A 19698-nucleotide genomic window follows, 5' to 3' on the forward strand; every position below is an offset into this window, starting at 1 on the left:
GCGCCCGGTCCCACCTTCTCATCCAGCCGGCAGCCGAAGAGCTCCTTCCCCAGCCCTGAGGCAGGGCGGCCGAGGCAAAGGGCAGGGGCGCGCGTGGGGGACGCTGTCAGAGAAACCGACCTGAAGCGGCGCGCCCTGGCCATGAAGAGCCTGGTAGGGGGCGGAGGCGCGCGTCTCCTGACCACGATCCTCTTCGCCCTGCACCTGCGGTGGGGCAGCGGCGCGTGCCCGTGTCAGGATCCCGAGCTTTGCAATCCTATGTCGAGCCCCAAAGACTTTGAGGTGAGCTCCCCAGCGCCGCGGCCTGTCTCCTGGGCGGGGAGAGCACCGCGAGTTGGACAGATCAGGAGGGCTCGTCTCGCTCCGCTCGGGTCGAGCCGGTCCCCAATGAAGGGGGAAGCTTACGGGACGTTGAGGCGTGCAGTATGGGCGCTTGGCTCGGGAAAAGACGCCTTTGAGTTAAGGAGGCGTGGCCCGCGGGAGCCGGAAAAGGTCGCGGCATTTTAAAGGTGCTAAGGACAGGGTCGCAGAGAGAATCCCCATCGGATCCAAAGTACCTTTATTCGCTTCGGATGCAAATACTCCCTTGGCCAGTCTGTTTTGTCTAACCCATTAGCCTCCTCCACCTTCATGGGGCGCAGACCTTAGCAAGCAGCTGAGGATTTTCCCATCATTGCTCGTCCATTCCAGGACATGGGTCGCTGTTGAAATGGATCACTGTTAAGTGGATCACTACCCTGCATCTTTGCCTTTCTTCATACAGAAAGAAAAAAAAGGGGAAAAAAAGGAGGCATCTTCTAGCCTAAGTCTTATGTGTAACTTGTCTTTCTCTTCTGAAATTTCCTGGTGCTGTCCTCTAGAGTGAAACTCTAGGACAGTGGTTACAAAATGAAAGCAAAGGGTGACAAATCTGGAAATAATTGGCAAATATAAATAATTGCCAGTAATTATTGGAGAGGGGAGAGATCCAGCCCTCAACCTCTGCTTTGTGGGTTGCCAACAGGGCTCAACTCTCTTCCCACTCCTGTTTAACACTCACATGTAACGATTGGGCAAGGTCATCCGTCAGCAAAGGATTAAGTGCCATCATTACGCTGATGACACTCCACTGTGTATCTGTGCTCTAAGCCACCCAGGTGATGCCATAGTTGAGGTGCTTTCCCAGGGCCTGGAGGCTGTGAAGGCCTGGATGGCGAGTAAGCGGCTTTGGCTTGACCCTCACAAGACTAAATGGCTGTGGTTTTTAGAGTCCCCCATATCTACTGAATTTCCATCATTGGGGTAACACTCCTCCAACCAGAGTTTATGCACAATCTGGGGGTTCTGCTCAAAGAGTAGGTGGCAGCTGTGGCTAAGAGGGTGTAATTTTGCACAATTACATTTTGTGCACCACTTGTGCCCATTCCTAGATTGGGAAGCATTGCTCATGGTCACTTACGCTTTAGTCACTTCTTGGCTGGACTATTGCAACACGTTTTACATGGGGCTGCTCTTGAAGAGTATTCAAAAGCTTCAGCTGGTCCTGAATGCAGTGCCACGGGTAGTACTTGGCCCCTCATAGTACGCCCATATAACATCGTTGCTTTGTGAGCTGTACTGGTTCCCAGTAGGCTTCCAGATGCCATTCAAGGTGCTGGTTGTCACCTTTCAAGCCCTGCATGGCATGGAGCCAGGTTACCTGCAGGGCTGCCTCTCCCTGATGGTTTCTACCCATCCCACCAGAGTGGGCATGCTCCATATCCCATCAATGAAGCTGTGTCATTTGGTAGGTCCTCAGAGGGTGCCTTCTCTATCATGGCACCTGTCTTGTTGGAACAACTTCCCCCTGAGATATGGACGACCCCAACCCTGCTGGCCTTCTGCAGGGCATAAAGACCTGGCTATTCTCCCAGGCACTGGGGCCAGGGTGTTAATGGAGCTCTGATGTGGGTGCAGATATATCACTGAGATTTTTTAGGGGCCTCAACTGCTATTGCTATTTCTTTTTTCTGCTATTTTTACTGTTATAGATGTGTTAATTGTTTTTACTTGTTTACTGTTCATAGTGCTTTGGGAGATGGGCAGCCAAACATATAAATATATTCAATCAATCAATCAATCAATCCCAGTTTGAAGAAACCAAGGAGAAATTGCACAACTTGGCTGAACTGGGAAAAACAAGCAGGGTCATGTCTGAGTAATACTTGGATGGGAGGTCACCAGGAAGTAGCAGGGCTGTAAGCTAGGCTGGGAAATAGAAAAATAAAGCATGTCAGAAAGTGGCAGTGGCAAGCTATTTTGTTGTTAAGGAAACTACACAGACATTAGGAGATGTGTTGGACTCATGAAGGAGGCTCTATTTTTTAACATAAACAATGTGGAGTTGACAGTAGCTTCTGTGTCCATAGAGAAATTTTTTTCTAGACAGTTATCATATAATGGTTCTCTTTTGGCATCTTGTAGGAATCTGTCTTTCAACCATGACCAGGATGCTTGAGCCAATCAGATGGGCCTTCATAAAACACGATACCACACAGCCAAGATGTACTGTCTGCCTAACGTTTTATAAAGTCTTTACAAACTTAAATTACAATGACCACTTACATAAGCTGAAAGACAGGATATAAATATAACGTTAATGATTTTAGAAATCTTATGGCTGCTATTAAAAGGAGGCATAATTAATGTGCCCATTTTTGTGTTTAAGAAAACTTTGAATTTTAATTTATCTTTTATCTAAATAAGTAAATATAAGCAGACAAAAATAATTTAGTTATGAAACCATTTATTATATGACAGACTTAAAGTCACATTCCTTAGATCTATTTAGGTATACTTTTATGCAGAACAGATACTCTTTATATTTGACACTGAGTGGCTCAAGGGAGCTGTTATTGAACTGAGAACTTCCATGTTATTCTAAACTATCAGAATTTATGCCAAGCAAATAGCTTCTAGGCCCAGACTGATGCCCTTTGATTGTGTTGGACTTTGGACAGAGAATAAAGGGAGTTGGTCCAACATGCAAAAAACATCAAGTTGGAGAAGGTTTTTTTCAGTCCTAATTAAAAAGGTTTTCTTTACCAGCTAAACTAGTTGAAGGACAGTGATCAGAGTGAGACAGGTTTTTTTTTTACTGTTCTCTATAGGTCTTTGTATTTGATGTTGGTGGAAAGACCTGGAGGAATTATAACTGGTCACAAATTACAACAGTAGCCACATTTGGAAAATATGACCCTGAGCTTATGTGTTATGCTCATTCAAAAGGATCCAGAGTAGTTTTAAAAGGTAAGTTCTAAGGGTAATGACAACATTTTCTGCATCTTGCTTTATGTATTGTACCACATGTAACACCCACTGAGCTTAATTAAATCTGTTCTCATTATGGGATACTAAAGTCATTATTATCACAGTTTACCTATGACATTAAAAAAAGTTGCATTAGGGCATCACAGTCTCAGGATAAACTAATGATTCAGTCCAGTCACATTTAGCACAAAGGGATCCTAGATTTGCTGGAAAATGCCAATTTAATAGGCTTGTATTCAAAAATATTTACAGTGTTCTGAATTCTCCATCACAGCCATAACCTCATGTATATATAGCCCAGCTCAGGTAATTTCAGTAGAAATAAGATCAGTTAAGTGGTTGTATTCTGACATTTGTAGTATGCACATGTGCTGTGCTAATGTCATAATATGAAGTGTAGACAAGAAGGGGAGGGGGAAGGAATGTAGTTGCCAATGTATGCAAGTGTATACTTTGGAGCAGTTTTTTGTGTCCTCTGAAAACCAGCCTCCAGTTGTACATTTGGAGCTAACTGCATGTGCAACATCATTGGAATAAATACTTGCTCCATACGTAGGCTATACTAATTTAAATTCATATTTAACCCCATTACTTTTATGTTGACAGAAGAACAAACCTCTGGGGCCTTTTTGATTCATATAGAATTCAGATGATTGGGGCCCCATTCCAGTGTTTTTCCTTATAAAACAAAGTGGCAACATTAAACATGGTATTCAAAAACAAATCATGTTTAATATAACATATTTTGGTCATTAGGCTTCACTTACTAATTCTTAGGGTAAACACTGACACCCTAACTTACTGGTTAACCAGACCATATAATAATTGGGAACAAGAATTCAGATTGCTCAGAAGATCATACTGATTTTTAAGTGATGCAGCTCTAAGTAAATCAGCCAGACTGTCACAAAATTAATTCATCCACAAGGCTCAAACTACAACCAGGAAATAGGTTTGAACAACAATAGCTTATATCCAAAATTGACTCCTTTAAAAAATAGAGATGGCCAGTTTCTCTGATTTTCATGTGAAATGGAGACTTGGGCTTTTAGCCTTGACAAGAAAAATAAACATGTTATCTTAACCATGGAATTCTTTCGGAAAGCATAATGATGATTTTGCTTCTGATCAGCCTTCCCAGTCTACTGATCTACATAAGTATTAGATCTGTAGCATGGTTGAGAGCTGTGGTCCAAAAAGGCTACTGTAAATCCACAGTTTGTGATAATGTTCTTCTTCCATAATGAGTTTCTTGCTAGCTGTTCCTCATATACTATTTTTCAGACAAGCCAGTATTATTGTTAATACTAAACAATATTCCGATAATGAGTTTGTCCAAACAGGTGTTATCAGCAAAGTAGTATAGAAAGCACGGCAGAAAAATTACATAAATTGTGATCAGCGAGTGCACAAAAGCTGAACAACTTATCCTATGACTGTGGCTGGTGTGGGTCTTCCGGGCTTATTATTTTGGTATCTTAAGCAACATCTGAAGCCACTTATGACTTCCCTGATTCCTTGTTTCAGTTCCTGCTTTATGGACTCTGAACTTCTGGTCCTCTCTTCACGCCCATGCTTATGGCCTCTTGCTAAAGCTCTGTGTTTTTATATGTAATATCATTCGGCAGATGTTCATTCCTGTGATATGCCCTGATATGCTGTCAAAGGCTTTTTATCATACTTAATGTATAAAAGGCTGCTATAAAGTGTATCTCTTGCAACCTGGCCCTATTCTTTAGAGAAAAGACAATATCTACATTCATTGGTGACTGGAAACCGCTTGTGGACTTTTTGCGTAAAAAAGAAAAAAAATGAACTTATGATTTATGGTGCTGATGATTAGACAGGATTGATTATAGAAAGAAGGGAGTTATGATGTAACTTGAGAGAGAGAGGTTAAACTATAATTGTGCTTATAATCCTGTAAAGACGATCAGAAGCCACTTCTTTATATCTTTCTTTGTATCTTTTTTCTTTTTTTTCTACTTCTACGTTTTTTCTTTTTGCACTTTTTGCACTTTTTCTTTTATTTCTCCCTTCTCTTTCTTCTTTTTTGTTCTCTTTTAGTTTGTATTATTATTGTTAAAATTTTCAATAAAATTATATATATATTCATTGTGAAATGAGCAGAGATCACAATTTGGTGAGCAGCCAGTGCTGTTGCTGGGCACTTACTAATGTGCTTGGCTGACTTTGCTGCAAATGAGAGGTTTTGTGCAAATAGGAATCCACCATTTGCAAGCAGAAAGTACAATTGCAGAAGCAGAAATAGATATCTGTAATGGTTCGCGTATCAGTAGCCTGGCTATTGGAGAGGACGCCTGCCTGCCTTCACTTTCTGTCGTCAGAAAGGCATGGATGGGTAAAGAGTTCTACTGCAGGGGTACATCACCATGGCAAACAGAAGGGATGGTTTTAATTACTTCCCTCCCTTTTGCTATGAAGGATGGAAAGAGGATTTATCTGCACAAAAATTGAGAGGATATTGTTATGCATCTAATTACTACCAATATTTACTGTCAGGGGAAAAACCACGTTAAACACGGGAGGCAGACACACCATAAAACAAGTTACTTCAAAGTACTAAAAGCTTTATTAAATGCTAGTTCAATAAGCAAGTAAAGTTCAACCAATAACATACAAGGTACGTACATAGATTCACATTGCAATGTTGTGACCATTTTAATCAAGCCATCAGGTAAACAGCTTGACCAAAATGGTACCGAACCCCTCAGATGCAATCCCTTTTATCCTTTAAAACCACAAACCACAGACATGACTCCTAGGTTTAGCAACTGATTCGTAATGTCCTTGGTGCTAATTTTACCATACCTTCCTGTTCTATTCCCATCAACAAGTTGCATAGTCTTGCATTTGACTTTTCCTGTCATTGCCCTACAGGTCACAAGAAGCTAACTTGGCCTTATCAAATGCAATCAAAACTAACATTAAAACATATAGATTTGTTGTTGTTTAGTCGTTAAGTCGTGTCCGACTCTTCGTGACCCCATGAACCATATTGCACCAGGCCTTCCTGTCCTTCACTGCTTCCCTGAGTTTGCTCAGTTTCATGCTCATTGCTTCAGTGATGCTATCTAACCATCTCATCCTCTGCCGTCCTCTTCTCCTTTTGCCTTCAATCTTTCCCAGCATCAGGGTCTTCTCCAAAGAGATCTCTCTTCGCATTAGGTGACCAAAGTATCTGAGCTTGAGCTTCATTATTGATCCTTCCAATGAGCAATCAGGGTTGATTTCCTTTAAGATTGACTGGTTTGACCTCCTAGCAACAGACTTCATTTATTTGGGCTCCAAGATCACCGCAGACGGAGACTGCAGCCATGAAATTAAAAAAACATATAGAAGGCTACTAAAATTTTCCTCTCACATTACTGAAACATCTCTGTGCTCTATTGGCCAGTAACTTCAGTGTTACAGAATGACACAGAATGAAACTGAAATTGTCAGAACAGTATTAGACTGTATATGAAATAAAAATCACTATATAGTGCAAATAAGGATTGTTGCATCCAGAGCAGATTTTCTTCATATTTCTGGTCATGTGTGCACACTACCCTAATTTCAGAATAATTTATCATGTAACATTCAGTGCCAGAGTACCATTTACAGTGAATTCTAAAGTTATTGCCACATGCTTTTTAAAAGAAATCATGTGGAGTTCTTGGTGCTCTCTGAGCTTGATTGATTGCTTGCAGACATTTCATTACCCAGCTAGGTAACATCATCAGTGCGAGTGAGTGTGGGGTTTGCTCCCTGCTTATATACAGTAGCTTGCCCTGCCAGGGTTGGTGGGGATGTGGTTTTCTCCTTGATAGTTCCTTGATTAGGGTATTGTTTTCTGCTTGATTGTTTGCCTGGTGTTAATCCCTGTTTAGGATTATCTGGGTGTTGGCTGCTGGAGAGGATGTGTTCTGGTCTTTTTGTTTCCTTCTTAGCTTTTTTATTGTCTCTTTTGAATGGTATGTAAATATGGTTTATTTCTATGTGTCCATTGATGGCTGAAGAAATCATATTTTTTTAATTTCTTTGTGTATGTATGTGTACACACACATACACAGACTCTTATATTTGTTTCTGCTTTTTAAATAAAATAAAACTACTATTATAAACAAAACTTAAAATATAAAATACACAAACAAGAACCCATCAAATTGGGAGCACTTTTGTACTCAACAAGACAGTAGACTTTGCCATGAGTTCTCTTGATCTTTAACAAAATAAGATCAAAAGAATTCAGTTAGTGATAAGTTTATACAAAAAGCCAGTATTTATAAACTTTTGGAATAATAATAAATAGGATCCAGATAGATAGATAGAGAGACAAATATTTCTATACCTCTGTTATGACTAAACTTTTTTTTTTTTGCATTTCTTATGTTTTGATATATATATACTTATATTTGTTTCCACTTTTTAAATAAAAAAAGTACTATTACAAATAAACTTAAAATACAAAATATGCAAATGAGATCCAGTGAAATTGGGGGGCTGCTGTACTCCACAAGACAGTAAAACCTGATCCATTATATAGATAAATGGTTGGAGATGGAAAAAAATTCAAACAGTGGGGTGAAATGGCAATAAAACACAGGCACTGTTTTTGGCAATAAATCTAAACCACAGTAATTTGCAAAATAGCTATGCTACTCACCTTTACATTTATTGTGATGACATTATTTTAGCATTGCTAAATTAACACCTGTCAAAGAGACAAACATTGCATCTATTCATATCTAAATGGCTAGATGAATCTAAATTCATTTTCTGATGAATTCAAATTTAGTAGTTTCACACTGGGGTTCCCCCTTTAAAATTTCTGTGTTCTGATAAGCAGCGGACTGTCCTGAAAGATTGTTATGTCAGTTTTAAATGTGTGTCCATTCTTTCACACAGAAAATACCCAGTGTCTCCCCAAATCTGGTGCCTTCAGGTGTATATGTTTGATCAGCACTCCTACCTGGAATTTCAAGAGATGTAGTCTCATCCAGAAGCAGCAGATTGGTCAATGCTAGACCAACTTAGTAGAGCTAAAACAAAGCAGTTGGGTTTATTGCAATTCTAACCCCTTCTTGTCTTTTTTTTCCATTTGAAAAGGAGACTCGATATTTAATTATTTCAAGCAACACCTATGAAAAGATAAATACAGTATACTTCTGAGGAATTATGATTAGGATAATGTTGATCTCAAAATATTTCTTATGCCTTAATAATGCAGCAGTCTGGCAAATCATCATAATTTTTATTTTAGGAGACATATCTGTGAAGAAAATTGTTGATCCTGTGATCAGAGCAGCCTGGATAAGCCAGCAGATAGACCTGGCCAAAACACAGTATATGGACGGAATCAATCTTGACATTGAGCAGCAGATTATCCCATTTTCGCCTGAATATTATGCATTAACAGCTTTAGTTAAAGAAACTACAGATGCTTTTCACAAAGAAATTCCAGGATCCCAGGTAAAAATAGAACAGTGACTCTTCTTACCCATGTGCTAGTTCAATTTCATGTTTCCTAACTATCTGTTTAACCTAGACTATTCAGCACTTTTCAGAACACAAAACCTCTCCAAGTAGCTCCTAATAAAAAACTTAATAGAACAATACTCATTAAAAACCATTAACAAATTAATGCTTTTTCCCTTAAAAATCTAAAAAGGAAAAGAACCCCATAGTACAAAAGTTACCAAGCTAACATCATTTAAGATTATAAAAAATTAACCAAAAACAGTAGTTGAACCAATCCCACATCATAATACAGGTAGTCTTCGTTTAGTGACAATTGGCAACTTGATTATTAAGCAAAGTGGTTGCTAAGTGAAACCGCGACTGTGCTTATGATCTTACTTCAGCTTTCCTTTGCTTTACAGACTTGCAAAGGTCGTAAATGTGAGGACTCATTGTAAAGTTACTTTTTCATCAACACCATACTATGAGCAGTTGCTGTACAAGGCAATTGCTAAATGAGGACTACGTTTAGAAGCAGGTGGAAATAAATACAATTTTAAGGTCTACTTGAAAGAAAAGCTGGCCAAATGCTTGTCTCTAATAAGAGACTTCCACAGATGTAGCGCTGCCATACTTAACCATAGCGAGCAGATTTAAAGACTCCCTTTGAGAGTACTATTATGAACATAAATTTTGATGTTGAATATGTTTAGATAAAGCTGTATGGATGGGGTGAGAGATTATGAAGAAATGTGTATGGTGATGTAATCATGCAAATGCTGCAACTTATGTACTTGTGACATATGTTGGGATGCAAGTACACAGCTGCAGCATCTGTATCATGATATTACCATGAGCATGGCATCATTTTGGCATTATTGCAATTTGCTGCAGACACTGCTGTTTATTGATGCACATCTCCAGTACCTAGCATCAAAATACAGTAGTACCTTGGGTTACGAACGCCTCTGTTAATGAACGTTTCGGGTTACGACCAGTTCCGGCCACAAAAATTTACCTCAGTTTGCGAACTCCGCCTCGGGGTACGAACAGGATCCACGGCCATTTTCCCTCCTGTGACACGGTCCGCGGCCATTTTTCCGCCCCGATACGTGGTCCGCGGCCATTTTCCGCCCCTGACACGTGGTCCGCGGCCATTTTCCCACCCCTGACACGTGGTCCGTGGCCATTTTCTGCCCGACATGTGGTCCGCAGCCATTTTCCGCCCCTGACACGTGGTCCGCGGCCATTTTCCACCCCTGACACGTGGTCCGCGGCCATTTTCCACCCCTGACACGTCTGTGGCCATTTTTCTGCCCCTGACACGTGGTCCGCGGCCATTTTTCCACCCCTGACACGTGGTCCACGGCCATTTTTCCGCCCCTGACACGTGGTCCGCAGCCATTTTTCCGCCCCTGACACGTGGTCCGCAGCCATTTTTCCGCCCCTGACACGTGGTCCGCGGCCATTTTTCCGCCCCTGACACGTGGTCGTAGGGAGGGGGACTTTCCCTCCAAGCAATAGCCGCCTCCCTGTCCTCCACGCCAGAACGGATTAACGGTAATTACATTGAACCTTATGGGGAAATTTCCTTCGGGTTGCGACCAATTCGGGTTGCGACCAGAGTCACGGAACGAATTAAGTTCATAAACTGAGGTTCCATTGTATCACAGAAGGGTTGATAGACTTCCACTGAAAACAGAAGAAGTGACAATATTGAAAGGCTAGTCAAGTCTGGTTCATTGATACTTAACTGAATAGCAGACTTAGATTTTGATAAAAATTCACAATATGCTGTTCGCTGGATCTGGAAACCAGTATTACCTCATGATCTTTCCTTAATAATCATGTGTCCTTTTCAAATAACTATGACTTGATGATAGTAAAGAAAACAGTAGCAATGCCAGATAAGTACAGTTTATGAATAACATGTGTGCTACCAATCATACACCTGAAAAAGCTCTCATGTTTAATGAGGCCTGCTTAATTTGTGACTAATTACAATGAATGCTTCTTTGGTCCAGTCTCTTCTCTTTTTAGGGAGGTTGTTGAGAAGGTGGTCAGCAGACAGCTCCAGAGGGCCCCGGAGAAAGCAGATTATCTGGATGCCTTTCAGTCTGGGTCATAGGACTGAGACAGCACTGATCACACTTGCCAGTGATATTGGTGGGCTTGGGATGGGGGGGTAATGTACTCATCCTGGCCTTCCTTGATCTCTCAGTGACTTTCAATACCATTAATCATGGAATTCTTTGGTGCTAACTTGGGAGTGGGGTGCATGGTATTGTGGTGGTTCTCCTTTCTCTGGTTCTGGTTCCAGTCAATATTGGTGTGGGGGAGGGAGTGAGCTCAAGGCCCCTGCTTAGTGGAGTGCCTCGGTGATCTACTCTCTCTCCACTCCTATTTAACATCTACACGAAGCTGCTGGGTGAGGTCATCAATCAGCACAGGGTAAGATTTCATAAGTATGTTGACGATACCCAGCTCTAGCTGTACATCTCTGCCGTGGGCTAAGTGATGCTGCTGAGGTTACCATTGTCTGGAAGCTATGGGATTTTGAATGGGGGAGAAGAGGCTTTGGCTTAACCCTGGTAAGATCTAGTGGCTGTGAGTTTTGAGACTCAGATCTGAAGACTTTCCATCTTAATTCTGAATTGGTCTGGACTCTCTCAGTCCAAGATGGTGTGCAACCTGGGGGTCCTCCTGGACTCATGACTCCTGCTTGAAGAGCAGGTGGCAGCTGTGACTAAGAGGGCCTTCACACAGCTTTGTTGTGTGTACCAACTGTGCTTGTTTCCGGAACATGAGACCTTATGGGGATTTCTGTTTGGATTACCATAAGGTTGCTTACATGAGGCTGCCCTTGAAGAGCATTTAGAAGCTGCAACTGGTCCAGAATGCAGCAATGTGCCAGCTTTCAACATTCCATAATATAATACCACTGCTCCATGAGCTGCACTGGCTCCTATAGGCTTCTGGGTACAGTTCAGGTGCTTGTTATTACCTGTAAATCCTTATATGGCATAAGACCAGACTATCTGCAAGACTGCCTATCTCTGATCATTTCTGCTCACCCCACTAGAACTAACAGGGATGTCACGTTCCATGACCCTTCTATTAAGTAATGTCATTTTCCCAGACTCAGGACTCTTACCTTTTCTGTTGCAGCACATACCCTGTGCAGCAGCATCCCCTCGAAGATCCAGATGGCCCTGACCCTGCTAACCTTTCAGAAAACATTAAAGACCTGCTGTTCCCTCAGGAATCTGGGCTGGGATGTTAAGCAAGCTCTGCTGGTTGATTGGTTTTGTTTATTTTTCTCCATTGTAAATCAGGAATGATTTTTTAAAACCTTGTTTTATCTCAGTTGATATTGTTATCTCAATTGTTGGTTTAATTTAATTACTCTTTTGGTTTTAACTTATTTTATGTTGCCCAGAGTTAGTCATTGCTATGAGATGGGCAGCCATATGAATTGTTTAAATAAACAAAGATTAAAATAATATATTATGGCCTACCAAATATATGACCATGATTTGAAGTCCAGGCAGATATAAATCAAGATCAATTTGGGGTGCTCCCGAAAGGGTGCCATTTAAGCTGGTGGGCTGCATTTGATTGAGTACATGAAATGATGTCCATCTTTGTTTTAGATGCATTTTAGTTTTGATTTCTAGGGGAAAAACTGTCCATTTTTTACATTATAATATGGTGCCAGTTAAAATATGTAAGTCCTTGGCTTCATTATAGTTCATTATTCAGCCTGTTCTACTGCACTTTAATATTCCTGCTAATAATTTTATGGTTTCTGCACAGATCTATAATTAATAATGCTAGTGTAGAGTCAGACAGACAGATGGGTGTTTTTCTTTCACACACAGGTAACTTTTGATGTACCTTGGTCTCCTGAATGTATAGACAAGAGATGTTACAACTATACTGGGATTGCTGATTCCTGTGATTTTGTGTTTGTGATGTCTTATGATGAACAGAGTCAAGTGTGGTCACAGTGCATAGCAAGAGCCAATGCTCCATATAACCAGACCTTAGCAGGTATGAAGTACTGCTATAAAACAAGGGAAAATGTTAAAACTCTTTAAAAAACCTAGAATATATGCAGTATTTCAAATTTCAAATTTGCTTTACTATTTGAAGAATGTAAAGCATGTTTATTTAAATCACTTTATTCTGCTCTGTGATAAAAAAAAAATCCTAGGTAGCTTACAAAGGCCAGAAATTAAATGGTCCCTGCTGTGTATAAAATTAATCAATAATTACAGTTTTTAAAAATATCAATTATATCTTTATTCTTTAGAAGTTTAAGTGTCATTGCTATACCTGATCTAAACATACTATTTTTTAAAAAACCATTTGAGAGTAAATAAGGTAAAAGCAAACATAATAAATTGTAATATCTAATCTTCAAAATATTTGCTCAGAATTGCATTTAGGGTAATTTAACACAGAAGGTACCTGGTATCGATGGGAGAGAGGAGCTCACATGGCTTCCATCCCAAAGGACAACATCTCAGTTAATATGGTTAATTAGTAATAATCTTGGTTGTGTACCTTTTCCAGGTTCTAAGTCTATGTAACCATTAGGTCTCTACATTCTCATGAAAGCTGTCTTTAAATAAATAGTAAGGAAAACTAAACAAAATGTTCATTTAGAAAGAGAGGGTTATATCTGAGAGACCTGTAAATTTAATTGTATCTTGAATTTCTACCTCAGTAGCTTTTGATTGCTTGATGGTACAAATATAACCATAGGTATGGAAGTAAATGAGAATAAAAAGCATGTGGATAAATTTTTAACTTTATATTAAAATAGGATATGACAATTACACTTTCATGGGCATTAACCCAAAGAAGTTGGTGATGGGAGTTCCATGGTATGGCTATGACTATACTTGTCGAAACTTATCAAAGGTAAGAGAAAGACAGATGACTTGTTTATCTTCATATTTGGGCTTTACCTTTGGTGACATGAACATTAATCCTTCTTAAAGCTTTTAATACAGATTCATAACCAAAGTTGTATTTTTCAGACTCATACTTGCAGCATTGAAAAAATCCCGTTCCGAGGAGCTCCATGTAGTGATGCAGTAGGACGTCAGGTTCCGTATAAAATAGTAATGACTCAAGTGAATAGTTCCCTTTCTGGGATTCTGTGGGATGAGGAACAGAAAGCGCCATATTTGGAATATAAGGCAAGTTGTCATAAATAATTTATTTTGAACATTATTTTAATTTGTTTACTGCATCAAATATATAAGATAGCTAGCTACGTTGGTTCATTGATGGGGAAAAAAATCCCAAAATAAAAGTAATTTACTTTTACTAGGACCAATATTACAAAGTCACAAGGAAGCTTCAAATTGTCCCAAGTCCACGGGCAATATGTGTAGAAGTTAAAGGGCTGACAAAAAAGAAAAGGAGAACATGAAGGAGATGATGTGAGAAATCTTTCCCAGAGTTGGGGATTGAATCCAGATTTTTCAGTTTCATTAAGCTCATTGGGCGATCTTGGGCCAGTGAGGAACAGAGCAGTTAAAAAGAGAAACAAAATCAAACAATTTAAAGACTACTGACTTTCATATTTCATTTGCACAAAGGCAGCTGGTGTGCTGAAGGGCTGAGGTGAAAAGGACATCAGTTAATATATTGTTAATATTTTTGCTGTTACATTCTCCTATCTTATAGGACTCAGAGGGTGTTTTTCATCAAGTATGGTTTGATGATCCCAGGAGTATTTCTCTGAAAGCTGCCTATGTGAAAAAACATGGTCTGAGGGGCATTGGAATGTGGAATGCAAATTGTCTTGAGTATTCTGGAAGTTCTGAAGCACAACGGCAGACAGAAGCAATGTGGGAAGCCTTGCTGCCAAAATAATGAGTGTGTGTACATTGCCATTTTGAATTTAATACTGTTTCAATTGTGTAGCGTTTCTCTTTTAATTACACTGTGTTAAGCTTAGTCATTATCAACAAATAAAATTAGATTTAACTTTCTTACACACACACACACACACACACACACACACACACATATATATATATATATATATATATATTCATTCTTCCCTTCAACTGCCCTGGCTTATCATAGGAAACCTTCTCTATTCTGGCCGATTAATATAACTCTAGAATTAGGAGAGCCCTAGAAATAATTGGATAACCTTTAAACAATTAACTTCTTTTTCTTAATAAAAGACAAGTATTCTTTCATCATCATATAGTCTTCCGTCTCCATCCTAAAGTTATAACACAACTGAAGTGGTCCTCAATCTTCCCTGATTTAAGCAGATTTCTAATCCAATTCCAAATTACCCAAGACATGAAGAGAGGGAGAAGCTCTACTGAATAACGAGCCAGAAGGGTGATGAAAAACAAAAAGTAAAACAAAAATCCTTTCACTGATCTTTCTTTTGTCCATCAGCGTTGTACTCTGAAAGGCCTGATTTCTACTATGTTGAAAGAATACTCAACTCTCTGAACCCTGAAGGGATTCCCGGCTAGACAAGACCCAAACCAGATCAAAAGGAAGAATGACCTCATTTCTATTGACATTTTATGGGATGTCTCAAACAGCTCTCTGATGTACTTCTTTTTAGTAGCTATTGACTATCATCAATAGTTCTCAGGAAAATCCCATCCCCAGTTCAGAAAGCAACAGCCAAAGGAAAATAATAAGGGGAGGACATCGACACTGAGGCTCTTTAAGGTCTACCATCATTTTTTTTTTTTTTTACTCCTCAGGTGATAATCTCAAAGATTGGAGTGTCATAAAGTGAAAGCTTTCCTTTGAACAGATGTCCATAATGGAAAGGAGAGAGAACATTAATAGTTAATGTACTTTTTCATGCTTTCAAGTCAGTCTTGATTCCTGACAATTGTCTGGAGAAGCCCATGCAGTTTTTTTGACAAAAATTTTCAACTTGCCTTCTTCCTATAGCCGAAAGAGAGTGACTGGCCAGACATCACCCAGATGGCTTTGTCTAAGGATGGACTAGAACTCATGGTCTCCTGGTTTCTAACCTGGTGCCTTTAACCACCACACCAAGCTGGCTCTCCTATTTTTTATTTTATTTTATTTTTGGCGCCTTTGAGTCAGTGTTGACTCCTGGTGACTGCCTGGACTAGTCCCTGCAGTTTTCTTTGCAACATTTTTGGAAGTGGCTTGTCTTCTTCCTAGGGCTGAGGGAGAATGACTGGACCAAGGCCACCCAGTTGGCTTTGTGCCTAAGGTAGGACTAGAACTCACAGTCTCCTAGTTTCTAGCCTGGTGCCTTAACCACTACACCAAAGTGACTCTCACTTATTTTATTTTAATAATTAAATTAACAAAAACGTGTTGTAGTTCCTCTCAATGCCTTTTTTTACATAAGCTTATATTGTACTAGTGGACCCTTGGATTTTAATTGAAGTATCTGTATTCAATTTTTTGCAGCCTCAAGTAGAGCCTATCTCTAGATTTAAAATTATATATCCCAAGAAAGCAAAAGATAGAATGCTGTTACTTGGTGCAAATGAAGTTTGCATAAGAAAACTATGTACAATTTTCTGTATCATCATAACCAAAAGAATTGCAAGATCCCTTATTTTACACAAGAGTGGGAAACAGAATGACTGGTTAATAACACTTTCCGTGAAAATGGTAATTAATTAATTTTTTGCATCACATGGGGATCGTTGAATTCCAATTACAAATACCTAAAATTTTAATCTCTATGAATTATATAAATTACTAACACATTTTGTTTCTTGTGTAATACTTCCTGTTTTTTTATAAATTCAGGGGCAGAGCAAATATTTGTTTAGGAAAAATAGAAGCTAATGAATTAAAGTGGTTTCACAAAGCAGCAAATGAACCATTCATGTGACAAAAGCAAAAAATTAATCACATTTTAAGGCTGCTGCCCTAAACCAGACTTATTAGAGACTAAGGCTCATTGAGACTTGTTTGCTTTTAAATGGAACCTTTTTCCTGTTACCTTTAAATGAAGCTGTTGACAGTGGTATATTTATAGCTTACAAATGAAGTTGGACTAGACTGATAAAGTTCTCTCCAAACTATCAAAGAGACTCTGTTGCTTCCTGATAAATTTCCTCCTGTTAAAAAAAAAAAATCTGTCCTATTAAAATCTCCAAATACTGTACAGCACTAGAGGGAGCCCATATATGAAAGATGAATATCTAGCTTGCCATTTAACTTCAGAGTACAGTGAAGGATTTGGAGTTGGTTTTGAGTGGAATGACAGCAGTGGCATTAAGGTTTACTTGTCTGGAAGTGTGCCTAAAGTCTTACACACACCGACAGGATTGTACTGCCAGGAACTTGAAATGGTAGTTTATTGGAAATCCAAAACTGTCACTGCAACCTGTAATGAGTGTAATTCTGTACAAAAGAGTTCAGATAGAGTAGAGCAGCTTTTCTCAATTGGGATTCCATGAGAGATCACGACTGAAGAAAAATGAACATTTTTTAAAAAATTTTGAGAGCCAATTTGGTGTAGTGGTGAAGGTGTGGCCTGGAAACCAGGAGATTGTGAGTTCTAGGTATGAAAGCCATCTGGGTGACTTTGGGCCAGTCACTCTCTCTCAGCCCAACTCACCTCACAGGGTGGTCGTTGTGGGGAGCTTTAGGTATGTTTGCTGCCTTGAGTTATAGATAAAAAAGGCAGGATAAAAATATAATAATAATTTCACTCACTGCACAATGCTAGCACTCAGAATGGTGGGAATTTTTACACACCACGACTTAATGTACAGTAATTCTAATTCTTTCTTCCCATCTGCATGACATAAGAATAGCAATGGGTGATTACAGGACTGTGGAAAACATACTACATCTCTTTCCTGTCTTGGGCTACCTTTGCCCAGAATGCAACATCATGCACCATAGGTTATAAACCATAATGGTGTAGCTACCCAAACCCAAATCTCACATTAAACCTTAGTGTGTGAATTAGGCTATTGCATGCAACCATAAACTGGTTGGTTTGTTTTGGCTTAGCCAGGCCCACCACATCAGGGTTGCAAAACTAACGATCACCAGGTGGTGGCACAGAGTTTTCTGCATCACGTTGTTGCCACCAAGTGGTAGACCAGAATTTTAAGCTCCAGATATGGGTAAACTAAGGCAAATTCTCCAGAAGGCTTCATCCAATTAAGATGGTAAACCAAACGAGGGTGGTGATGGGGATGCTGGTTCAATCTATGGGAACCCCAAGGTTATCTGGTCAACGATACATCAAAGCCCAGGTGCTTTTGTTTCTGGTGGGTATGTATCACTTTTACCCTTTTCAAGCGAGGGAAATAAAAATGGAGAAAAATCCATGCAGGGTTCTCAGGCGCTCGAAACGAATAGAGTTGGCCCATCCAACTTTCCATAACTGATTTCAGCGCGGGAGGGGGCGGGGGAAGGACAAGAACGACCACAGTAACTAAGGAAGCCGATTCCAAAGGGGAAAGTCTCCGGGATGAAGCGGTTGCTAGGCGGCGGGGGGGCGCGCCTCCGCCTCGCGCTCCTCCTCCGTCACTGGCTCTTGGGCGCCAGCGCGTGCCCGTGCCAGCAACCTGCGCTTTGCAAACCTATCTCGACTCAATGGGACTTCGAGGTGCGCAGACGGAGGATCTTCTGAAACGGGGCGGCGGGGCATTCAAGGGCAGGGGGTGGAGAGACACGTGTTACTGCGATCAGTCCCTCTCCGGTCGGGAGTTTGAGGTCTTCCTTCATAAGCTCGCTAAATAGGTTGCCTTGCACTCTACTTAATGTTGGGTTTCAGAGCTCTCACAAAGTGCATCAGCGGAAGCCCTCTCTACTACTGTGTTTCCCGCTAGGAGAAGCTTCCTTTTGAAGTCCGGGCACAGTAACTGTTGCACTCTTGCAATGTGGGTGAGATTAGTTAAGGATCTAGCATAGCAGCTGCGTTTGCCCCATGTGCTAAGCTTTGTTGGTATTAACCATGGTCAGGATTTTGTGTTGTGGCTTAGTGTATCATGGGAGCCTGATCTCTTTGCTGGCTTTGTGGTTCCTTGCATTGTTTGAAGCTAGACAATGATTTATTCAGTGTTCAGGTTATTACTTCAGTGGTGACCAGCACTAAATCTCTTAGGGTAGGTGGAGAAAGAGCTCCAAACTTGAAAATGGCAAAGGATTGAACCTGAAATCATCTGTATTTAAAATGTGGTCTACTGCTCTCTCCTGTTTCATTTCTGACTGATAGATTATGAAAGGCATAAGAGGCTTTTTGGTGGGGAGTGGAGGAGAGAGGCAATCTTAGCCATGTATTATATACAACTGATATATTCCACTGGTGGTTAAGTGGATGAAGCCTCTTATAACAAAACGCTAAAGGAAGGAGTGTGGTGACAAAATTGTGGCAAAAGAAGTCAAACTGAACACATTTTAGAATATCTGTTACTACCAATGTACCATTAAAGAGCTATTTAAATCCATTTAACTGGTTGCCACTCTACGTTTTATGAATAGGAAAACAGTTTTACATTTGATCATGACTGTTTATGTGGAATGCATTGATTCAGGATTTGCCTGCCATACCAGGTCTAATTCTAATGGCAAAGAATTAACATGTCAAGATTAAGGAAAGAAGGAGAGAGAGATTATTTTTTGCTGTGGTTTTCTAGGTCTTTGTATTTGATGTTGGTGGGAAGACCTGGAAATTTTATGACTGGACACAAATTACAACAGTGGCAACTTTTGGACAGTATGACCCTGAGCTTCTATGTTATGCTCATTCAAAAGGATCCAGAGTTGTTTTAAACGGTATGTTTTATTCAGAATAGCATAAAATGTTAACCATAACATTTTTAGGCAGATTGCTGATATTGGTCCTCTGAAATGTGGTCTCCTGAAGTCAATTAAGCTTCATCCTGTGACATAATTAGGCATAATTATATCTTTAATAATTATTCAAGAATGATG

At 40.0% G+C, this 19698-nt stretch overlaps 2 protein-coding genes across 4 annotated transcripts in view; both read left to right on the forward strand.

Annotated features, from left to right (window-relative positions):
- On the forward strand, positions 1-15499 carry CTBS (chitobiase). Of its 2 annotated transcripts, XM_015889343.3 has the most exons (8): positions 1-282; positions 3129-3267; positions 8555-8763; positions 12633-12804; positions 13583-13680; positions 13800-13961; positions 14455-14648; positions 15190-15499. In XM_015889343.3, exons 1-7 carry the CDS (start codon positions 142-144, stop codon positions 14641-14643), a joined length of 1110 nt encoding a protein of 369 aa, XP_015744829.1. In that variant the 5' UTR covers positions 1-141; the 3' UTR covers positions 14644-14648; positions 15190-15499. The 2 variants fall into 2 exon arrangements, with proteins under 2 accessions (XP_015744829.1, XP_025027238.1); XM_025171470.2 differs by lacking the exon at positions 15190-15499 and having other exon boundaries at positions 14455-14984.
- Positions 14512-19698, forward strand: part of LOC148214160 (di-N-acetylchitobiase-like) — an 18374-nt gene continuing 13187 nt past the window's right edge. The window contains exons 1-2 of one of the 2 annotated variants that reach the window (XM_025171478.2): positions 14512-14648; positions 19401-19539. In XM_025171478.2, coding sequence (XP_025027246.2) covers positions 14643-14648; positions 19401-19539 — 145 coding nt within the window. In that variant the 5' untranslated portion in view covers positions 14512-14642. Of the gene's footprint in view, positions 14649-15510; positions 18371-19400; positions 19540-19698 lie in introns of those variants that run through there. The other variant, XM_007421391.4, reaches the window with a different exon arrangement.

Source organism: Python bivittatus, unplaced genomic scaffold, assembly GCF_059951505.1.
Source record: "Python bivittatus isolate LINGU-HERP-01145 unplaced genomic scaffold, Pbiv_v1 ctg000700_np1212, whole genome shotgun sequence".
Classification (NCBI taxonomy): domain Eukaryota; kingdom Metazoa; phylum Chordata; class Lepidosauria; order Squamata; family Pythonidae; genus Python; species Python bivittatus.

What these genes read in the sequence shown, in the direction of transcription:
- CTBS (XM_015889343.3), top strand. Translation starts at nt 142, where the DNA reads ATGAAGAGCCTGGTAGGGGGCGGAGGCGCGCGTCTCCTGACCACGATC. An exon ending in AAGAAATTCCAGGATCCCAG is followed by an intron (nt 8,764 to 12,632) that starts GTAAAAATAGAA and finishes TTTCACACACAG; the next exon opens with GTAACTTTTGATGTACCTTG. An exon ending in ATATAACCAGACCTTAGCAG is followed by an intron (nt 12,805 to 13,582) that starts GTATGAAGTACT and finishes ATATTAAAATAG; the next exon opens with GATATGACAATTACACTTTC.